Source organism: Stigmatopora argus, chromosome 8, assembly GCF_051989625.1.
Source record: "Stigmatopora argus isolate UIUO_Sarg chromosome 8, RoL_Sarg_1.0, whole genome shotgun sequence".
NCBI lineage: Eukaryota > Metazoa > Chordata > Actinopteri > Syngnathiformes > Syngnathidae > Stigmatopora > Stigmatopora argus.
The window spans coordinates 17,362,062-17,377,869 of record NC_135394.1 but is presented as its reverse complement, the minus strand read 5'-3'; the positions used below and the strand labels follow the sequence as shown (position 1 = coordinate 17,377,869).

The following is a 15,808-nucleotide window of genomic DNA, read 5'->3' as shown; positions in this document are numbered from 1 at the left end:
AGAAGAGTTTGACAACTAATGTAATGTCGTCAATAGTTGTCATTAAGTGCCCTTTATACTAGTTTTTTTGCTAAAACAAAAACAATCTAAATGAGAAATCTTATAAAATAGTTACCATAAATTCCTCTTACTTAACATAGATTTTTTTTGTTATTTTGTACTTATTGAGTTCAACTATTGCGCAATCGTAACCCACACAAACGGCACGACAATGTTATGATCTGATGCCTTGTTGTCCTCATTAGTCCAACCACGGCGCCCTCCATAATTATTGACATTTTTGATGCACTCATGGAAAGTATGGGCACAGTGTGAAGGTGCCCCGAGGGGTGCCGGTGACAGGAAGGGAATGGAAATAGAAAGCCCAAAACAACACTCCCATTCTCAGTCGCTCCAGAGTGAAAACAAAGGTGGCCATGTTAAATAGATTAAAAGGGATTGCGCCGGGTTATTTCGGGATGTCCCGGGAATAGACCGTCAGTCCGTCAATCCGTCAGTCTGTCATTCCGTCAGTCCATTGGAGCGGTCGCTCATTCGGGAGTTCAGTGTCAAGGCATCCCCATCATGTCACTGCGCCTCCTGCCCGCCATCGTCCTGGACGACGAGGACGACGACGGCAACTTCACCAAGTGGATGAGCAGCTACTGGGGACATGGAGGTGAGGGACGCGGAGCTGCGGCACCCTCGCGCGAACGCAAGCGAAGTTTTCGGAGACCGGCCAAGGCTGATAGACGGGCGTCGCTTCCTTCTGTGGTAAGAAAGATTCCAACAATTGCAACCCTCGATGAGACATTATTTCCCACTTGAAACCCGTATTTAAGCCACGAACCCTCACTGTTTGAGACCCTTTTCAGTAGACCAGTTTTTCAAGTATCAAAAAGCAGCTACCATATTTACTCACACATAAGCCGCACCCTAAAAATTGCCTTAAAATGGTTGAATTTTACAATTTCTCTCATATAAGGCGCCCCCTGATTCCCACTTTTCACCTCCATATTCGTGGTTTTAATAGGGGGTACAAACCTGTTACTTTGAAGGGAAAATCGTTAGAGAAATAATCGCCAAAATAAATTTTGTTTAGCATTTTATCTGTTTATCTTTTCTCTATTTTGAAATAATTGACCATATCGGCCAGATTGTCTTGCGTCATGACGTCATGGCGTCATGGCATTATGGTGTTATGGTGTTTTGTTTTTGTCACCTTGCAGTTTCGTGCATGTCATTTTTTAATGCGCATATAAGCCCTACCCTCAATTCAGTCCTAATTTCTTATGCGCATATAAGAAGCAGCTACCGTATTTACTCACACATAAACCGCACCCTAAAAATTGCCTTCAAATGGTTGAATTTTACAATTTCTCGCATATAAGCCGCCCCCTGATTCCCAATTTTCACCTCCATATTCGTGGTTTTAATAGGGAGTACAAATATGTTACTTTGAAGGGAAAATTTTAAGAAAAATCATTGCCAAAATAAATGTTGTTTAGCATTTTATCTGTTTATCTTTTCCCTATTTTGAAATAATTGACCATATCGGCCGCATTATCTTGCGTCATGACGTCATGGCGTCATGGCGTCATGGCATTATGGTGTTTTGTTTTTGTCACTTTGCATTTTTTTATGCGCATATAAGCCCTACCCTCGATTCCATCATAATTTCTTATGCGCATATAAGCCCTACCCTCGATTCAGTCATCTTTTTTATGCCCATATAAGCCCTACTTTCTTTTTTTGTCTGACAAAAGCGACTTACATACCAGTCAATACGGCAGGTTGACATGACAGCTGTTTACCGTCGATTAGCCACACGTGCTAGCATGGCTAAGCTCAAATGTCCTTCTCAGTCCCAATTAGACGCCATGAAGCTAAGCCAGCTGCACGAGGCAGTCACGCCGGCAAGTCACGTAAAGATCCGTGAAGAAAAGCCCGAGGTCCGTCCTCACCAGAGAGCTCGGCGTTCCTCTTCCGATGACAACGGGCGCACCAAGTCCGGCGTCCTGGAAAAAAGAATCGGGACCATCCCGGAACTGAGCGAATTCTTCCAAAAGAGATTCTGTCTTCAAGATAAACGCAAGCTCTCGATAGTGAGTTGGACTTTTGCAGAGGTTTGTTTGAATTCTGGACTTGACAATTTTTGCTATTTTCAGATCGACGATGCCAAGTTGTGTCTGCTGTGTCATGACAACATGTGTCCAAGTGGGGGCGCTGTTCAAAAACTGCACTGTGTGCACGCCTTCCACAAGGAGGTAAAACCACTCAAATTAATTGAAAATGAGGGCGAGCAAAATGGCTGTTTGTTGATTGTTTTTCCGTTTTGTTCGGGTTTGTCGATTCGATTTCAATCCGAATCCGGGTTTGAAAGCTAAATTGGAGATGGTCACTCTTGCTTAAGATTTGGATTAGCGCGTGGGGCTCACAGCTCTGGGGTCCTGGGTTCAAATCCAGGTCGGTCCACCTGTGTGGAGTTTGCATGTACTCCCCGGCCTGCGTGGGTTTTCTCCGGGTACTCCGGTTTCCTTCCACATTCCAAAAAATGCATGCTAGGCTAATTTAGCACTCTTAAATTGCCCCTAGGTTTGAATGTGAGCGTGAATGGTTGTCCGTCGACTCGTGCACTGCGATTGGCTAGCCACTGATTCAAGGTGACCCCTGCCTGGTACCCGTAGTTAGCTGGGCTAGGCTACAGCACCCCTCGCAACCCTTGTGAGGACAAGCGTTTGGGAAAATGAATGAATTGATTGAATTGTATGCTTTTATTGTCATTATTCAAGTATCATGAGATTTAAAGCTTTGCCATAAAGTGCACAAAAACAACACAAATAGTCAATATAATAATAAATAACATGAGTAATAAATAAATAAGTAGTCAACATAATAAATAAGTAGTAGGCAACATGAACAAGTGGGAACATAAATAAGTAGGTACAATAATTAAAAATAAATAAATAATACTAATTAGCTTTTAATCCGGTTAGCCCGGCCAGCTGAGTGGTTAGCGCGTTGGCCTCACAGTGCGGGAAAACTGGGTTCAAATCCTAGTTGGTCCACCTGTGTGGAGTTTGCATGTTCGTGGGTTTTTTACGGTTACTCTGGTTTCCTTCCACATTCCAAAAACATGCATGCTAGGCTAATTTAGCACTCTTAAATTGCCCCTAGGTTTGAATGTGAGCGTGAATGGTTGTCTGTTTACTCGTGCGCTGCGATTGGCTGGCCACCGATAACGAGGTGACCCCCAGCCTGGTACCCGTAGTTAGCTGGGCTAGGCTACAGCACCCCCGCGACCCTTGTGAGGAAAAGGAGGTTCAGAAAATGAATGAAATAAATAATAATATTGAGGTTTCCGTCCACATCGAAGCATGAATCCTCCCCGGTGACTCGGCATTTGACATTAGCCACCGCTAAAACAATCCCGCTCACTCGTCCGGCCTTGTGACGGAAGAGCGCTCATAGGTCGGAACATGGCGGCAACGGCGAGGAGGCGGCGACAAAAATGGCGGCGGGGGCGGCTTGCCTGGCCAGGAGACTCCTGAGCGACCGAAGGAAGTCCGCGGACGAAGGACGACAAGAACAACAGCAGCAGCAGTACACGTTCCGACGGCAGCTTTCCCTGCGCAGACACCGCTAACTGCTAGCTTGAACTGTTTTCTTTCTTTTAAGGAAGACGGGAATGAAAGAAATGGGATGGAATACGCATTAGCATGGCCGTTTAGAGCATGTATATACTTTTCACGTCTTTTTTCAGTGTGCGGAGCGATGGCTAGAGAAGAAGCAGGCATGTCCCATGTGTCGCATCATGATGTCCATGCCCAAACTTGTCTTCTGGTCCTCATCCCGCCTGAAAGTCCCGTAACAGCGCCCTCTAGCGTCTGTGACCCCTGCATGAGAACCCCGCCTGGACTCCTCCCTGCCTTTCCTAAAAAATATTTGAAAATATTTTGTGAATTTGTAATTTTTGTGGGTTTCACGTAGGAACTTTAATGTTTTTTTCGGAATGAATATGTATAATCATAATCTCTAATGCTCTGGTACACTGCAGGATAAATGCTAATAAATTAATTATTTTTGGAAAACTCCGTTTTTAGAATTAATTAATTTTCTGGGGTTGTTTTTTGAATATTTTTTTTCTTCGTCGTTTTTCAAATAAATTATTATTATTATTATTATCATCATTATTATCATTATTATTATTATTATTATCATTATTATTATTATTATTGTTATTATTATTATTATTATTATTATTATTATTATTATTATTATTATTATTATTATCATCATTATTATTATTATTATTATTTTTTCCTTTCAAAAAATAATTAATTAAAAAAACAACGCCGAAATAAATTAAATTGAAAAACGGCCAATAAGCTTCCGTAATGAATGACAGGAGTAGGACTTCAAAATAAGATTCAATAACATGGACAACAACTATTTAAGTGATAACTTCAGTTGGTAAAGGAAAAAAAACAATATCTATAGTAATTAAGGAATTTTAACAGATTTTCGGAATCCATTCACTACTCCTAAATACCATAAATATATATTTCCATTAGCATTTTATACGTATTGAATCTGAACGAGTCAGGGACAACTATTAGTTTAATTCCTTCGCATGTGTTACTTTTTTTCAAAATATTAACCTCTGTGTGTTGTTATATGGTTATTGTATTCCTATTTATGGTAATAAATACGATTTATTTGTTGTTGTTGGTCTTTACAATGTTTTTGAAACCCTTTTCCTAAACCGGAAGTCTTCATGTTTGTTTTTTAATTTTTCGTTTTCGTTAACTAAATTGATGACGCTATTCATTGAATTATTATGCCCCATTTGGATGAATATAAATAGTAAAAGGTGCAGAAGTGGACAAAAGAGGCCCCTCGATTGTGGACGTGCAGCGGCTCTCGGAAAGTATGGAAACTTTTACGTTTTCTTTCTTTTTTTTTCCCACTGTTGAAGCAGGCGGAGAGAATGTGCACACGTGTAAACCCGGATATTGACGTGCGTTTGGGCCAATGGACGTTTAGCAAAATTACGTCATCAGATGTGTCAACCAATGAACTATCGAGGGCGGAAAATGAGGGAAAAAAAGATGTTGTGAAACGGTTCGGAGGAGAGTCGGATTTTGGGAGAGTCCATGTTTTCTCCGAGGAAGAATTTATTTAAATTTAACGAGTGAAATGATGGATAATTCACGATGTTTTCAATGTTATCTTCTTTAACGTTTTCTTTTTGAAATCTCCAGAGACAGAGCGGCTTTTGGTAAGACCACCCTGTACCCCTATTTCTCTATTTTCCACTAATTACTGACGTAACATTTTCATTTGGGGGAAAAAAAGTTGCTTATTAAGATATGAAATTAATTTTCAATTGTTTTGCCCTCCGGTTTACGACACTAAAGTCACGGCAAGAATGTTGTTTTTGACAGAATTGCTATGAACTAAACATTGACGCTACAAAACATACTATTAGTCAGCAAAAATTAAAAATGTTACATTAAGTTGCTATTTTGTCAAAACTTTTCTACGAATAAGCTTTTTATTTTAAATTAAAGCATTTAAACATTGAAACATTTAACATCAGTACGGCATTTAATTAACTTAAAAAAACGTAGGTTTTTATAGCCTCCAAGCTAGCTAGCTAGCTCTTAGTAACACAAGCTAATTATAAAAACGACAATTAAACGATTTATATTTATTTATTTATTTTATTTATTTGACCAAATATGACCTGCTAATCATATGTTATGAGGATTGCGTCCAGTTATTTTAACGTTGTTCGGGCACTATTCTATTTGTTTTTATTTCTTTAACAAAAATATACAAACATACTATTAGTCAGCAAAAATGAAAAAAAAAACATTAAGTTGCTATTTTGTCAAAACCTTTCTACGAATAAGCTTTTTATTTTAAATTAAAGAATGGTGAAGCATTTAACATAAGTACTGCATTTAATTAACTCAAAAATCCGGAGGTTTTTTTTATAGCCTCCAAGCTAGCTAGCTTTTAGTAACACAAGCTAATTATACAAACGACAATTAAACGATTTTTATTCATTTATATATTTTACCAAATATGATCTGCTAATCATACATTGTGAGGATTGCGTCCAGTTATTTTAACGTTGTTCGGGCACTATTCTATTTGTTTTTATTTCTTTAACAAAAATATCCATCCATTTTCCACAAGTTTAACCTAATTTGGAGTCATAAAATAATTTAACCCTTTCATTAACAAACCATTCCTATTTTTAACCTTTACCAGGCACCCATTTAACTCACTAACTTCCATTGAATGCTCTCAACGTCCAATCAATTTTGGACGTCCATCACCGTCAATGGCATAAAAATATGAATATCTACTATTTTTTAATTAAAATTTTACACCTCCCTTACACATAGACTCGAAAAATTGTATGTTAACAGACTCATATTTTGGCAACACAGTCTAATGATGCATTTAAAAAAAAAAAGATAATTTAAAAATAATGCAATTTCTAAGATTGGGAGGCATTAAATCATTCATTTTTCGGGACTATAACCAGTTGTCGTTATTTCGTCGTGTCATTCATTAATCTCTTCATTTGTATGGTTCTTCTCTCTTCTCGTTTTCAATTAAACAAGACATGATGATTCATTTTAAGCAAAAACCTGATGAAGGGGTTGCCATGACGACGCTGTTGTTGTGGCATGGTTACCGGCGAGAACAAAAATCCACTCATGTTGGAGTGCCTTCAAAAGGTGACCTTTGTTGCCGGGCAAATTATTTGATCTCCTCCCCACAAAAGAGGCTTAATTGCATATTAATTACAATTTTAATGAATACATAATATGGTTTATAGTGATTATTATTACTACTTTTTAAAATATGTTCTCAGTTTTGCTCATATGTTGTGATTATTTATTATTATAATTTTTTTAAATCAGATTTTTTTCCCATTTTTTTCATAATTTTAGAATTTTTTTAAAAACCGTTCAATTCATGTTTATTATACTTTTTTAGGGTTAATATCATAAGGAATTAATTCATCCAGTAATAGTTGTTTTCTTACTGCAAAACTGAAAATAACCAACAAATAGTAAATGTTATTTTGCCGACATCTACTGGTGAAAAAGAGTATAACAAGTGCGCATATATACTATTGATTCAGTCATCATTTTTTAGTAACAAATATGGCTTATATGCGAGAAAATACAGTATATACACAATTCCTATATTTTTTAAAATAGTATATTTTTTATTGGTTTGGAATATTGTCCTGTCGAAATTGTTTTCAGATGAATTTGTGTCATTTTTTTTCTTTTATTAATGTGATTCAGTCAGATTTCAGAAATTTTCCAGCCCAAATTTTGAAATGACTTTTGTCAGATCGTAACAACAATTATTATTATAAATATGAATCTATATTGACACATCTAATCTTTTTTCAAATTGTATTTTTGTAACACTATCCTGTCGAAATTGGGTTTGTTTTGAAAATTTGTATTTAGTTTTCCTATGATTTTTTTTCTGTGGTTTTGACAAGATTCCATGAATTTTTTGAACTTTGTTGACTTTTATTTTGTATTTCTTGTCCTTTTTTGAGAGGTGTCCTGATGGGGAGCTTCAAAGGCCACGCCCTCCCCGGGACCTTCTTCCTGCTGGGCGGCCTATGGTGGACGGCCAAACACTCGCTGTGGCACGCCAGCCGCCGCAACAAGAGCATGGGCTCCACCCGTCTGAGCGGTAGGGTGGCGCAACGCCGGATGGAACTGGTGGAAGCCTCGCTGATCCTCCTCTTTTCTTTCACGGGTGAGCTCCAAGCGACTGGACCGTGATGTCATCCCCGCGGGTTCGATCCCGGTTTGCGTCTTCTACTACTCTAACTCCGATTCCTTTCCTTTTTTTCATTTTCAAACCATTTTATTCTCACAAGGGTCGTGGGGGGTGCTGGAGCCGACCTCAGCTAACTACGTTCACCCAGTGGTCAGCCAATCACAGGGCAGGGGGAGACAAACAACCAATCACTCGTCGCTAAGGGGAATTTAGTGTCCAATCAGCCCTAGCATGCATGTTTTTGGAAGGTGGGAGTAAACATGCAAACTCCACACAGTGAGAACCACTTTTGGGATCGAACCCTCGACCCCAGAACTGCGAGGCCTACATATAAACCACTTGTACAACGGACCACACAGGTGGAATGACCTGGATTCGAACCCACGGCCCAAAGCTGCTTTTCAGGGCTTGCATTATTCATTAATTTTTACTACAGATGAATATCGGGGGCGCCCTAGCAGCTAAGTGGTTAGCGCGTCGGCCTCACAGTTCGGGGGTTCCGGGGTTCGAATCCAGTTCGCTCCAACCGTGTGGAGTTTGCATGTTCTCCCCGGGCCTGCGTGGGTTTTCTCTGGGGACTCTGGTTTTCTCCCACATCCCCCAAAAACAAGCCTGCTAAGCTAATTACATGCTAAATTGTTCCTAGCTATAAGGAACAGGTGTGAAAGTGGCGTCCTGGGGGCCAAATCTGTCCCTCCGCATCATTTTGTGTGGCCCGAGAAAGTAAATGATGAGTGCCGACTTTCTGTTTTAGGATCAAATTAAAATCAAGAGTATAGATGTATATTACATTTCACGATTTTCCCCTTTGAAATCAATAATTGTATTTTTTTAATCCATTTTTGTTTTTAGTTCAAAAATCATTTTGTAAAATCTAAAAATATATATTTTAAAAAGGCTAAAATAAACTTTGTTTTAGAACTATAAAAAACGGAATATTCAGGGCTTTTAATCCAGTTCTTTTATTCCATTTATTTTAAAAAAATCTAAATATTATATCTAAAATGGTCCGGCCCACATGAAATCGAGTTGACTTTCTGTTTTAGGATCAAATTAAAATGAAGAGTATAGATGTATATTAAATTTCCTGATTTTCCACCCTTTTAAATCAATAATTTTCATTTTTTAATCAATTTTTTCTGTGTTTTTAGTTCAAAAATCATCATGTTTGTCGCGCAGGCATGATAGCCGAGCAGTTCCTGGCGGACGGGCCGCGCCTGAAGCTGTACGATTTTGCCGACAACCACTGGAAGGATTTGATGAACTGGCAACACGCCACCATGTATCTGTTTTTCGCCCTGGCGGGAGGCGTGGCCCTCGTCGTCCACGCCACCGAAGCGGCGCCCTTTGCCCTGGACAGGTTGACCATGGCCATCGCCTTCTTTAATGAGGGTAAAACGCAGCACCCGGGGGGGGGGGAATGGAAATCTGGGGGAATGGAAATCTGAATCCTAATCTGGCAACAAAACAGAAACTGTAAAAAAAGTGGTCCAAAACTGATTAGTTTTGCGTCCTGATCTGAGCCGTTTTATCCTCGCAGGGTTCCTCTTCCTCTTCCACCTTCACGGCCGAAGTGCGCTGGACGTGCACTTGCACATGCTCCTGGTGTACGCCATCTTCGGGGGTGCTGTAGTAGCCTTCCTGGAGGTTTTCCACAGAGGCAACATCCTCCTGGAGCTGTTACGCTGCACCCTAACTTTGCTGCAGGGTAGTTGGTTCTGGCAGGTGGGTCTCAAACTCACCGCTTATCCTCACGAGCCACACGTGGCGGGTGCTGGAGCCTGTCCCAGCCAACTACGGGCAGCGGGCGGGGACACTCTGAGTCGGTTGCCAGATACAGTGGTACCTCGACATACGATCTTAATCGGTTCCGGGACTGAGCTCGTATGTCGAGCTTTTCGTAACTCGAGTGGACGTTTCCCATTGAAATGAATTAAAAACAAATTAATTGGTTCTAACCCTCTGAAAAAACACCAAAAACAGGATATTGGATTGGAAAAAAATGTTTTATTTCTTGTAATTCACCATCTATTAACAAAGTAACACATAACTAGTGGTTTAATACATAGAGGGGGGTTTCCACAGCAACGCACTCGTAACGGAACAAACAAATTTAAATGAACTTGGATTAATATATACAGACACACTCAAACATATGTTTAATGTAACTTTACACAAAACTGAATTCTATTTTTTTTTTAACCTTAGTTCTGTCCGAGTTAGCGGTTTGCCACGCCTCCACCCTCACGTTCGCTATCCATGGGCTGTTTGCTGTTGTATTCCCTTCAAATTATTCCCAAAATGATGCACACAAATGTCCTCACAATAGAATAACGCACGACCACTTGCCAACGACAAGTAGTCTTGAATGAGCGATGGCGGGAGCTAACAGGCTAAGGAAGGAATAACAGCCTACCCACGTATTGATTGTGGCTAATGAAGTTTTATTCTGAGAAAGGGTGTCATTGGCTATGGGTGCTGTGTGTACGAGTATACTTCATTACCCAGAAAGCCCTCTTTTTCTGTTCCTTGTCTCAGATTGGCTACGTGCTGTACTCGCCCAGCGGCACCGTGTGGGAGCCCAAGGACCACGACAACGTGATGTTCATCACCATGTGCTACTCGTGGCACCTAGCGTTCGCCATGCTCGCCGTGGGCGGGCTCTATTGCCTGGTCAGCTGGTGAGAATCCCGCCGCTAGCACCCCGAGCGATACAAACAAAAACAATCTTTTTGAGCATATTTTTCATATTTACAGAAGAGCGCAAATACATTTTGATTCATGTCTTTTTTTTTGTGGTAACACAAAAGCCAAACCTCTCGCAAGTACACAAAGTAGAATGTTTGGAACAAGGGTGTCAGACTCGGGTTGGTTTGGGGGCCGCTTTAACGTCAACTTGATTTCACATGGGCCGGACCATTTTAGATATCATATTTAGATTTGTTTTTTTATGGATTAAAAGCCCTGAATATTGAGTTTTTTCTAGATCTAAAACAATGTTTATTTGAGCTTTTTTTTAAATAAGTTTTTAGATTTTACAAATTTTTTGAACTAAAAACACAGAAAAAAATGGATTTAAAAAATGACAATGATTGATTTAAAAGGGGGAAAATCAGGAAATTTAATATACATCTATACCAAGGGTGTCAGACTCGGGTTGGTTCGCAGGCCGCTTTAACGTCAACTCGATTTTATGTGGGCCGAACCATTTTAGATATAATATTTAGATTTTTTAAATAAATAAATGGATTAAAAGAACTGGATTAAAAGCCCTGAATATTCCATTTTTTATAGATCTAAAACAATGTTTATTTGAGCTTTTTAAATATATTTTTAGATTTTACAAAATGATTTTTGAACTAAAAACACAGAAAATATGGATTAAAAAATTACAATAATATTTAGATTTTTTTTTAATAAATGGATTAAATGAACTGGATTAAAGGGCCTGAATATTCAGTTTTTTATAGATCTAAAACAATGTTTATTTTAGCTTTTTTTTTTAAATATATTTTTAGATTTTACAAAATGATTTTTGAACTAAAAACACAGAAAAAAATGACTATTGATTTAAAAGGGGGAAAATCAGGAAATGTAATATACATCTATACTCTTTATTTGAATTGAACGGCCTGCCACTGCTTGTATCCTTTTGACAGTCTATAGTGGCTAGTATTAAAGATGCTAATGTACCTCTACTTACAAAAACCAATTCATTTCGTATAAAACATGATAGTTTACTTTTACAGTTGAGTTTACTTCCTTTCTCATCCATATTAATCAAAGCACTAATGTCTAATCTGCTTTTTTGTTAGCGCGGTCCGCTCCCGACTAAAGAAGACCCCCCCGGCGGAAATGGGGCTACTGAAGCGCCGAGACAAGGACCCCGAGTCGGAGGACGACGCGGTGTGAAAGCGGACCCGCCCCGCCGCTACCGTTGTTCTCCTTCGATTTCAAATCAGGGATAAAATATTGCAGCTTCGGTAGATTTGATCCTCGCTACGTTGCTAGCTAGCCTACGATAGCGTACGGTTCCCATTTGTTTTTTGGCTTGACTATCTTAATGTCATATTTCATCTTGAACAAACGCCACGTTTGTATTTACGCGCCCGCAACGTGTTAAGAAATAGTGACGGGACGTACGCCAGTTTTTTTGGGTCACAGTATTAAAAGACATTTTGTTCAAATTTGATTTTAATTATGTATAAGTCATTTAACGCATTAACAAGAGTAAAATTAGGGATGATACATATTTTAGTTGGCATTATTACCATGAGTCGATTATTCGGTTAGTTTGTAAATCACTTTATTTATTGTTATTTATTACTCTTGTCTTGGCAGTTATTTTTGAAAGTAATAGCAGGTGTTGGAAAGTCTCATTTTGAATTATGAGAAATAGTCATCTTTTTTTCCATTAAAATACATATTAAAATATGTAGAAATCTGGATATTTTGTTATTTTTTTATTTTTAAATGGATTAAAATACAAAAAAAAAGATTATTTGTCTTTTCCTCCATTTACTAGAAATCAGGATATATATATATTTTAATTTATAAATGGATTGAAATACAAAAAAAGGAGATTTTTATTTTCCTTTTTTAAATTCATTTATAAATGGATTAAAATACAAAAAGATTATTTGTCTTTTGCTCCAGTTCCTAGAAATCAGGATTTTTTTTTTAATTTATAAATGGATTGAAATAAAAAAAGAGATTATTTGTATTTTCCTTTTTTAAATTCATTTATAAATGGATTAAAATACAAACATATTTTGTCTTTTCCTCCATTTCCTTGAAATCAGGATTTTTTTAAATTTATAAATGGATTGAAATACAAAAAAAGGGGATTATTTGTCTTTCCATTTTTTTTAAATGATCAAATAATTTGCAATCAAAAGAATCTTGATATTAATTTCATTAATTTTTCTGTACTACTTATCCTCCCTCACAAGGGTGGCAGGGGGTGCTGGAGCCTATCCCAGGCATCAACAACTTGAATTGGCAGCCAGAAAATTCTGTGTCGTTACCTTCTAAAATGTAATTGAAATTGTTTTTTCCTTCTTTTATGTTTATTAAAATAACGTCTATGTGTATATATATCTGAAAAAAATAAAACATGACATGATATAACAGACTAATTACCATTTGCTCTTAGTGCCATTGATGATGATGATGTTAGATGTCCAATCATGTGTCAAAAAAAGTATTTTATTCTGTATGCACAGTATGAATGAGCTATCCAGTCCGGCAGAACAGACCCAGATCGGAACCCCTGTCGGACCGCTTCAGGCCCGCGGGCCGTATGTGTGACGCCACCGGAAATACAGTGGTACTTCTACTTACAAATTTCCTTTTAATATTATATCTCATTTTTCCTGCAGAGATATCTCTAAAACATTCCGCATCACTTAAAGTGGCGTCACTGTTAATTGTTTATGATCGTTTATGATAAAATAATTATCATTTTTTTTGTCCATTCTCTAAAAAAACGCTTCTTCCGGGTTACCATGACAACGACACGAAGCATTCTTGCCTTTCCCGTCAAGAGTGAGACCTCTTCCACCCGCAGTGACGTCACTCAAACTCACAGGTAAGCCACGCCCACCCGCCTGAGGAAATAAGCCAAGATTTCCAATCCGTTTCTTAACGAGACCAGTCCAGTTTTGGGCCAAAATGGACAAACTCAAATCGGTTTTAAGCGGCGAGGAAACACGCAGACAAGATCGGACCGTTTTGGAGGTCAGTGATTTCTGATGGATTTGATTGGTTTGTTTCATTCTGTTATCAATTGTTCAATTAAGGTTCTGCTGTGTGTAGACGGTGAACGAGGCGTCCACGTTGGGATGGGGGACTCGGGTCAAAGGATTCATCGCCTGTTTTGTGGTCGGAGGGGTCTCCTCCATTTTGGTAAAGTTTCTTTTTGATGGAATTGGGATTTTTGTTAGGGCGACAAAGTCAAGCAAAGATGGCGCCGTGTTGTTGTTTTACTGGTTTTTCTCGTTTTTTGGAATGTGGTTCTGGTGCTCACGTATTAGTCTTTGAATACATTTCAGTTTTTTATTTTATTTTTTATGTTTTCGGCAAGTTTTGTATTAAAAAATTTGACTTTCATGCGAAAATAATGATTTTAGCTCATTGGCTGAGCGAGATGTCCGATTTATTTGAGCTGGGAGGGTTGGCAGCTAACCTCCCAGTTCAAATTGACCTATTTAAATTCATAGTAGAATGATAATTATAATTTTAAAAAAATGATAGGTTTTTTAATATTTAATTTCACAATATTTATTTATTTTATTTTTGTTTCGTGACTTTATTTGACCAAATTTTGCACCTAAAAGCCAGAAAAAAATGAGACCATTGTACTTGAAAATGATAAAAATGCATTGTGTTTGCAGGGTGTGTGTTTACTTTTCCTCCCTAGGATCGGACTCATCCTCTTTATCGTTTTCTACACTTTTGGCAACATTTGTACTTTGTGCAGGTCAGTGTGTGTTTGTGTTTTAATGTGTTTGTGTGTGTGTACAGTGTAAAAAAACATAAATAACCCTGGTAGTTGTATGCTAACGAACATTTAACAAGAAATAGAACATAACATAACTCCATTTTTGAGGGGTGTGCAGATTTATGCAATATGTCCCCCCTCCCCAACTTTTGTTTTTACAATCTATTTATACAATATTTTTTATATATAAAAATCTGGCTTTTAAACAGTGACTTAAAAAAACAAAACAAAAAAAAACTTTGCATGAACTGTTCCCATGATGCTTTGCAGCACCATGTTTCTGATGGGCCCACTGAAGCAATTAAAAAGGATGTGTGACAAGTCAAGAGCATTGGCAACCACCATTATGATTGTGAGCAGCTCAAAAAAAAACAAAAAATAATAATATTTTTTATCAATAATAATTAAAGCTTATTTTAATATTATTTATGATAATTTTATTATTCCAGACTTGTCTTGTCCTGACGCTGTGCGCTGCTTTCTGGGTGAGTGGTTTGTTTACAAGTCTTTGGAAATGTGTTTTTAAATTGACGGCCATTTTTACTTTTGGCTTTTAGTGGAAAAACTTTGGTCTGGCGTTGTTGTTCGTCATTTTGCAAGTTTTGTCGTTCACCTGGTGAGTTCATTTATTAAATATTGGCACATTCATAAGCAGTGTTGGTCTAAAAGTGCTGATTTTTATTTACAGGTACAGCCTTTCGTACATTCCTTTTGTCAGGTTGGTTGTTTTAAATAAAAATATTTCCTTTCCTTTTATGTTGAAAATATATATGTGTTAAAGACTTTACTTTTGATAAAATGACATAAAAGATATTACTGTTATTTTGCTAAAATATGTGATGGAATAATGAATATGAATTTTTCAGGGACGCCATTTTGAGGCTGGTGGCCATGTGTATCAAATGAGAGGCTCGACTGCATCAGTTTTGAGACGGGGTGGATCTCTTTTATTTTTTAATAAATTACAGGGGGATGCCATTTATGTATATTTTATACTTTTGTTCACACGCAAGTGCCTTTAATGACAAAAGCTGCTGATATTGATGTCTGTATAGTGCTTTTTAAATGTATGCTTGTAAATTAAAGTGTTTCTGTTACATTTTATTGCTGTTTTAAAATGTTACAAGTTGTCTTTAAAATTAAAATCTTAAATATACAGTTATAGTTTCTTTTTATGAGAAAGAAATCAAAGCTTGTTGGATGTTTATGATTTCTTTTAGTTCCCATATGCTCTAAAAGGTTTTATCTTTATTTTGCTATTTATAGATAAATATAAATAATTTAAGGCCATGTTAAAAGTCATTTATAATTCATAAGTTTACATTAAGGCCCTTAAATTTCGCTAATGTAATGATATTCATATTTAAATTATCTCTTCTGTTATTATAAATATTAGGGTGGAATGTATTTGTGAAATGCTTTGCAGGATAATATAGTTTTTTAATTTTACAATAAATTTCTAGTTACGTTAGTACGAAATCAAAAATATTTTAG

The 15,808-nt window shown here is 37.5% G+C and overlaps 3 protein-coding genes across 5 annotated transcripts; all 3 read left to right on the top strand.

Annotated features, from left to right (window-relative positions):
* The first annotated feature begins 365 nt into the window (after nt 1-365).
* On the top strand, nt 366-4,703 carry lnp1 (leukemia NUP98 fusion partner 1). Of its 2 annotated transcripts, none has more exons than XM_077607766.1 (4): nt 366-753; nt 1,845-2,084; nt 2,148-2,246; nt 3,440-4,703. In XM_077607766.1, the coding sequence occupies exons 1-4, from the start codon at nt 565-567 to the stop codon at nt 3,623-3,625; spliced, it is 714 nt and encodes a 237-aa protein (XP_077463892.1). In that variant the 5' UTR covers nt 366-564; the 3' UTR covers nt 3,626-4,703. The 2 variants fall into 2 exon arrangements, with proteins under 2 accessions (XP_077463892.1, XP_077463893.1); XM_077607767.1 differs by having other exon boundaries at nt 372-753; nt 3,743-4,703.
* A 182-nt stretch (nt 4,704-4,885) lies between these two features.
* Nucleotides 4,886-12,950, top strand: tmem45a (transmembrane protein 45a). Of its 2 annotated transcripts, none has more exons than XM_077607765.1 (6): nt 4,886-4,909; nt 7,585-7,788; nt 8,992-9,204; nt 9,353-9,537; nt 10,351-10,493; nt 11,628-12,950. In XM_077607765.1, exons 2-6 carry the CDS (start codon nt 7,593-7,595, stop codon nt 11,722-11,724), a joined length of 834 nt encoding a protein of 277 aa, XP_077463891.1. In that variant the 5' UTR covers nt 4,886-4,909; nt 7,585-7,592; the 3' UTR covers nt 11,725-12,950. The 2 variants fall into 2 exon arrangements, with proteins under 2 accessions (XP_077463891.1, XP_077463890.1); XM_077607764.1 differs by lacking the exon at nt 4,886-4,909 and adding an exon at nt 5,069-5,260 and having other exon boundaries at nt 7,583-7,788.
* Nucleotides 12,951-13,390: 440 nt separating this feature from the next.
* On the top strand, nt 13,391-15,470 carry sft2d2a (SFT2 domain containing 2a). Its single transcript, XM_077607441.1, has 8 exons — nt 13,391-13,551; nt 13,630-13,719; nt 14,208-14,293; nt 14,585-14,666; nt 14,764-14,799; nt 14,872-14,930; nt 15,003-15,032; nt 15,181-15,470. The coding sequence occupies exons 1-8, from the start codon at nt 13,486-13,488 to the stop codon at nt 15,218-15,220; spliced, it is 489 nt and encodes a 162-aa protein (XP_077463567.1). The 5' UTR covers nt 13,391-13,485; the 3' UTR covers nt 15,221-15,470.
* Nucleotides 15,471-15,808: the final 338 nt, after the last annotated feature.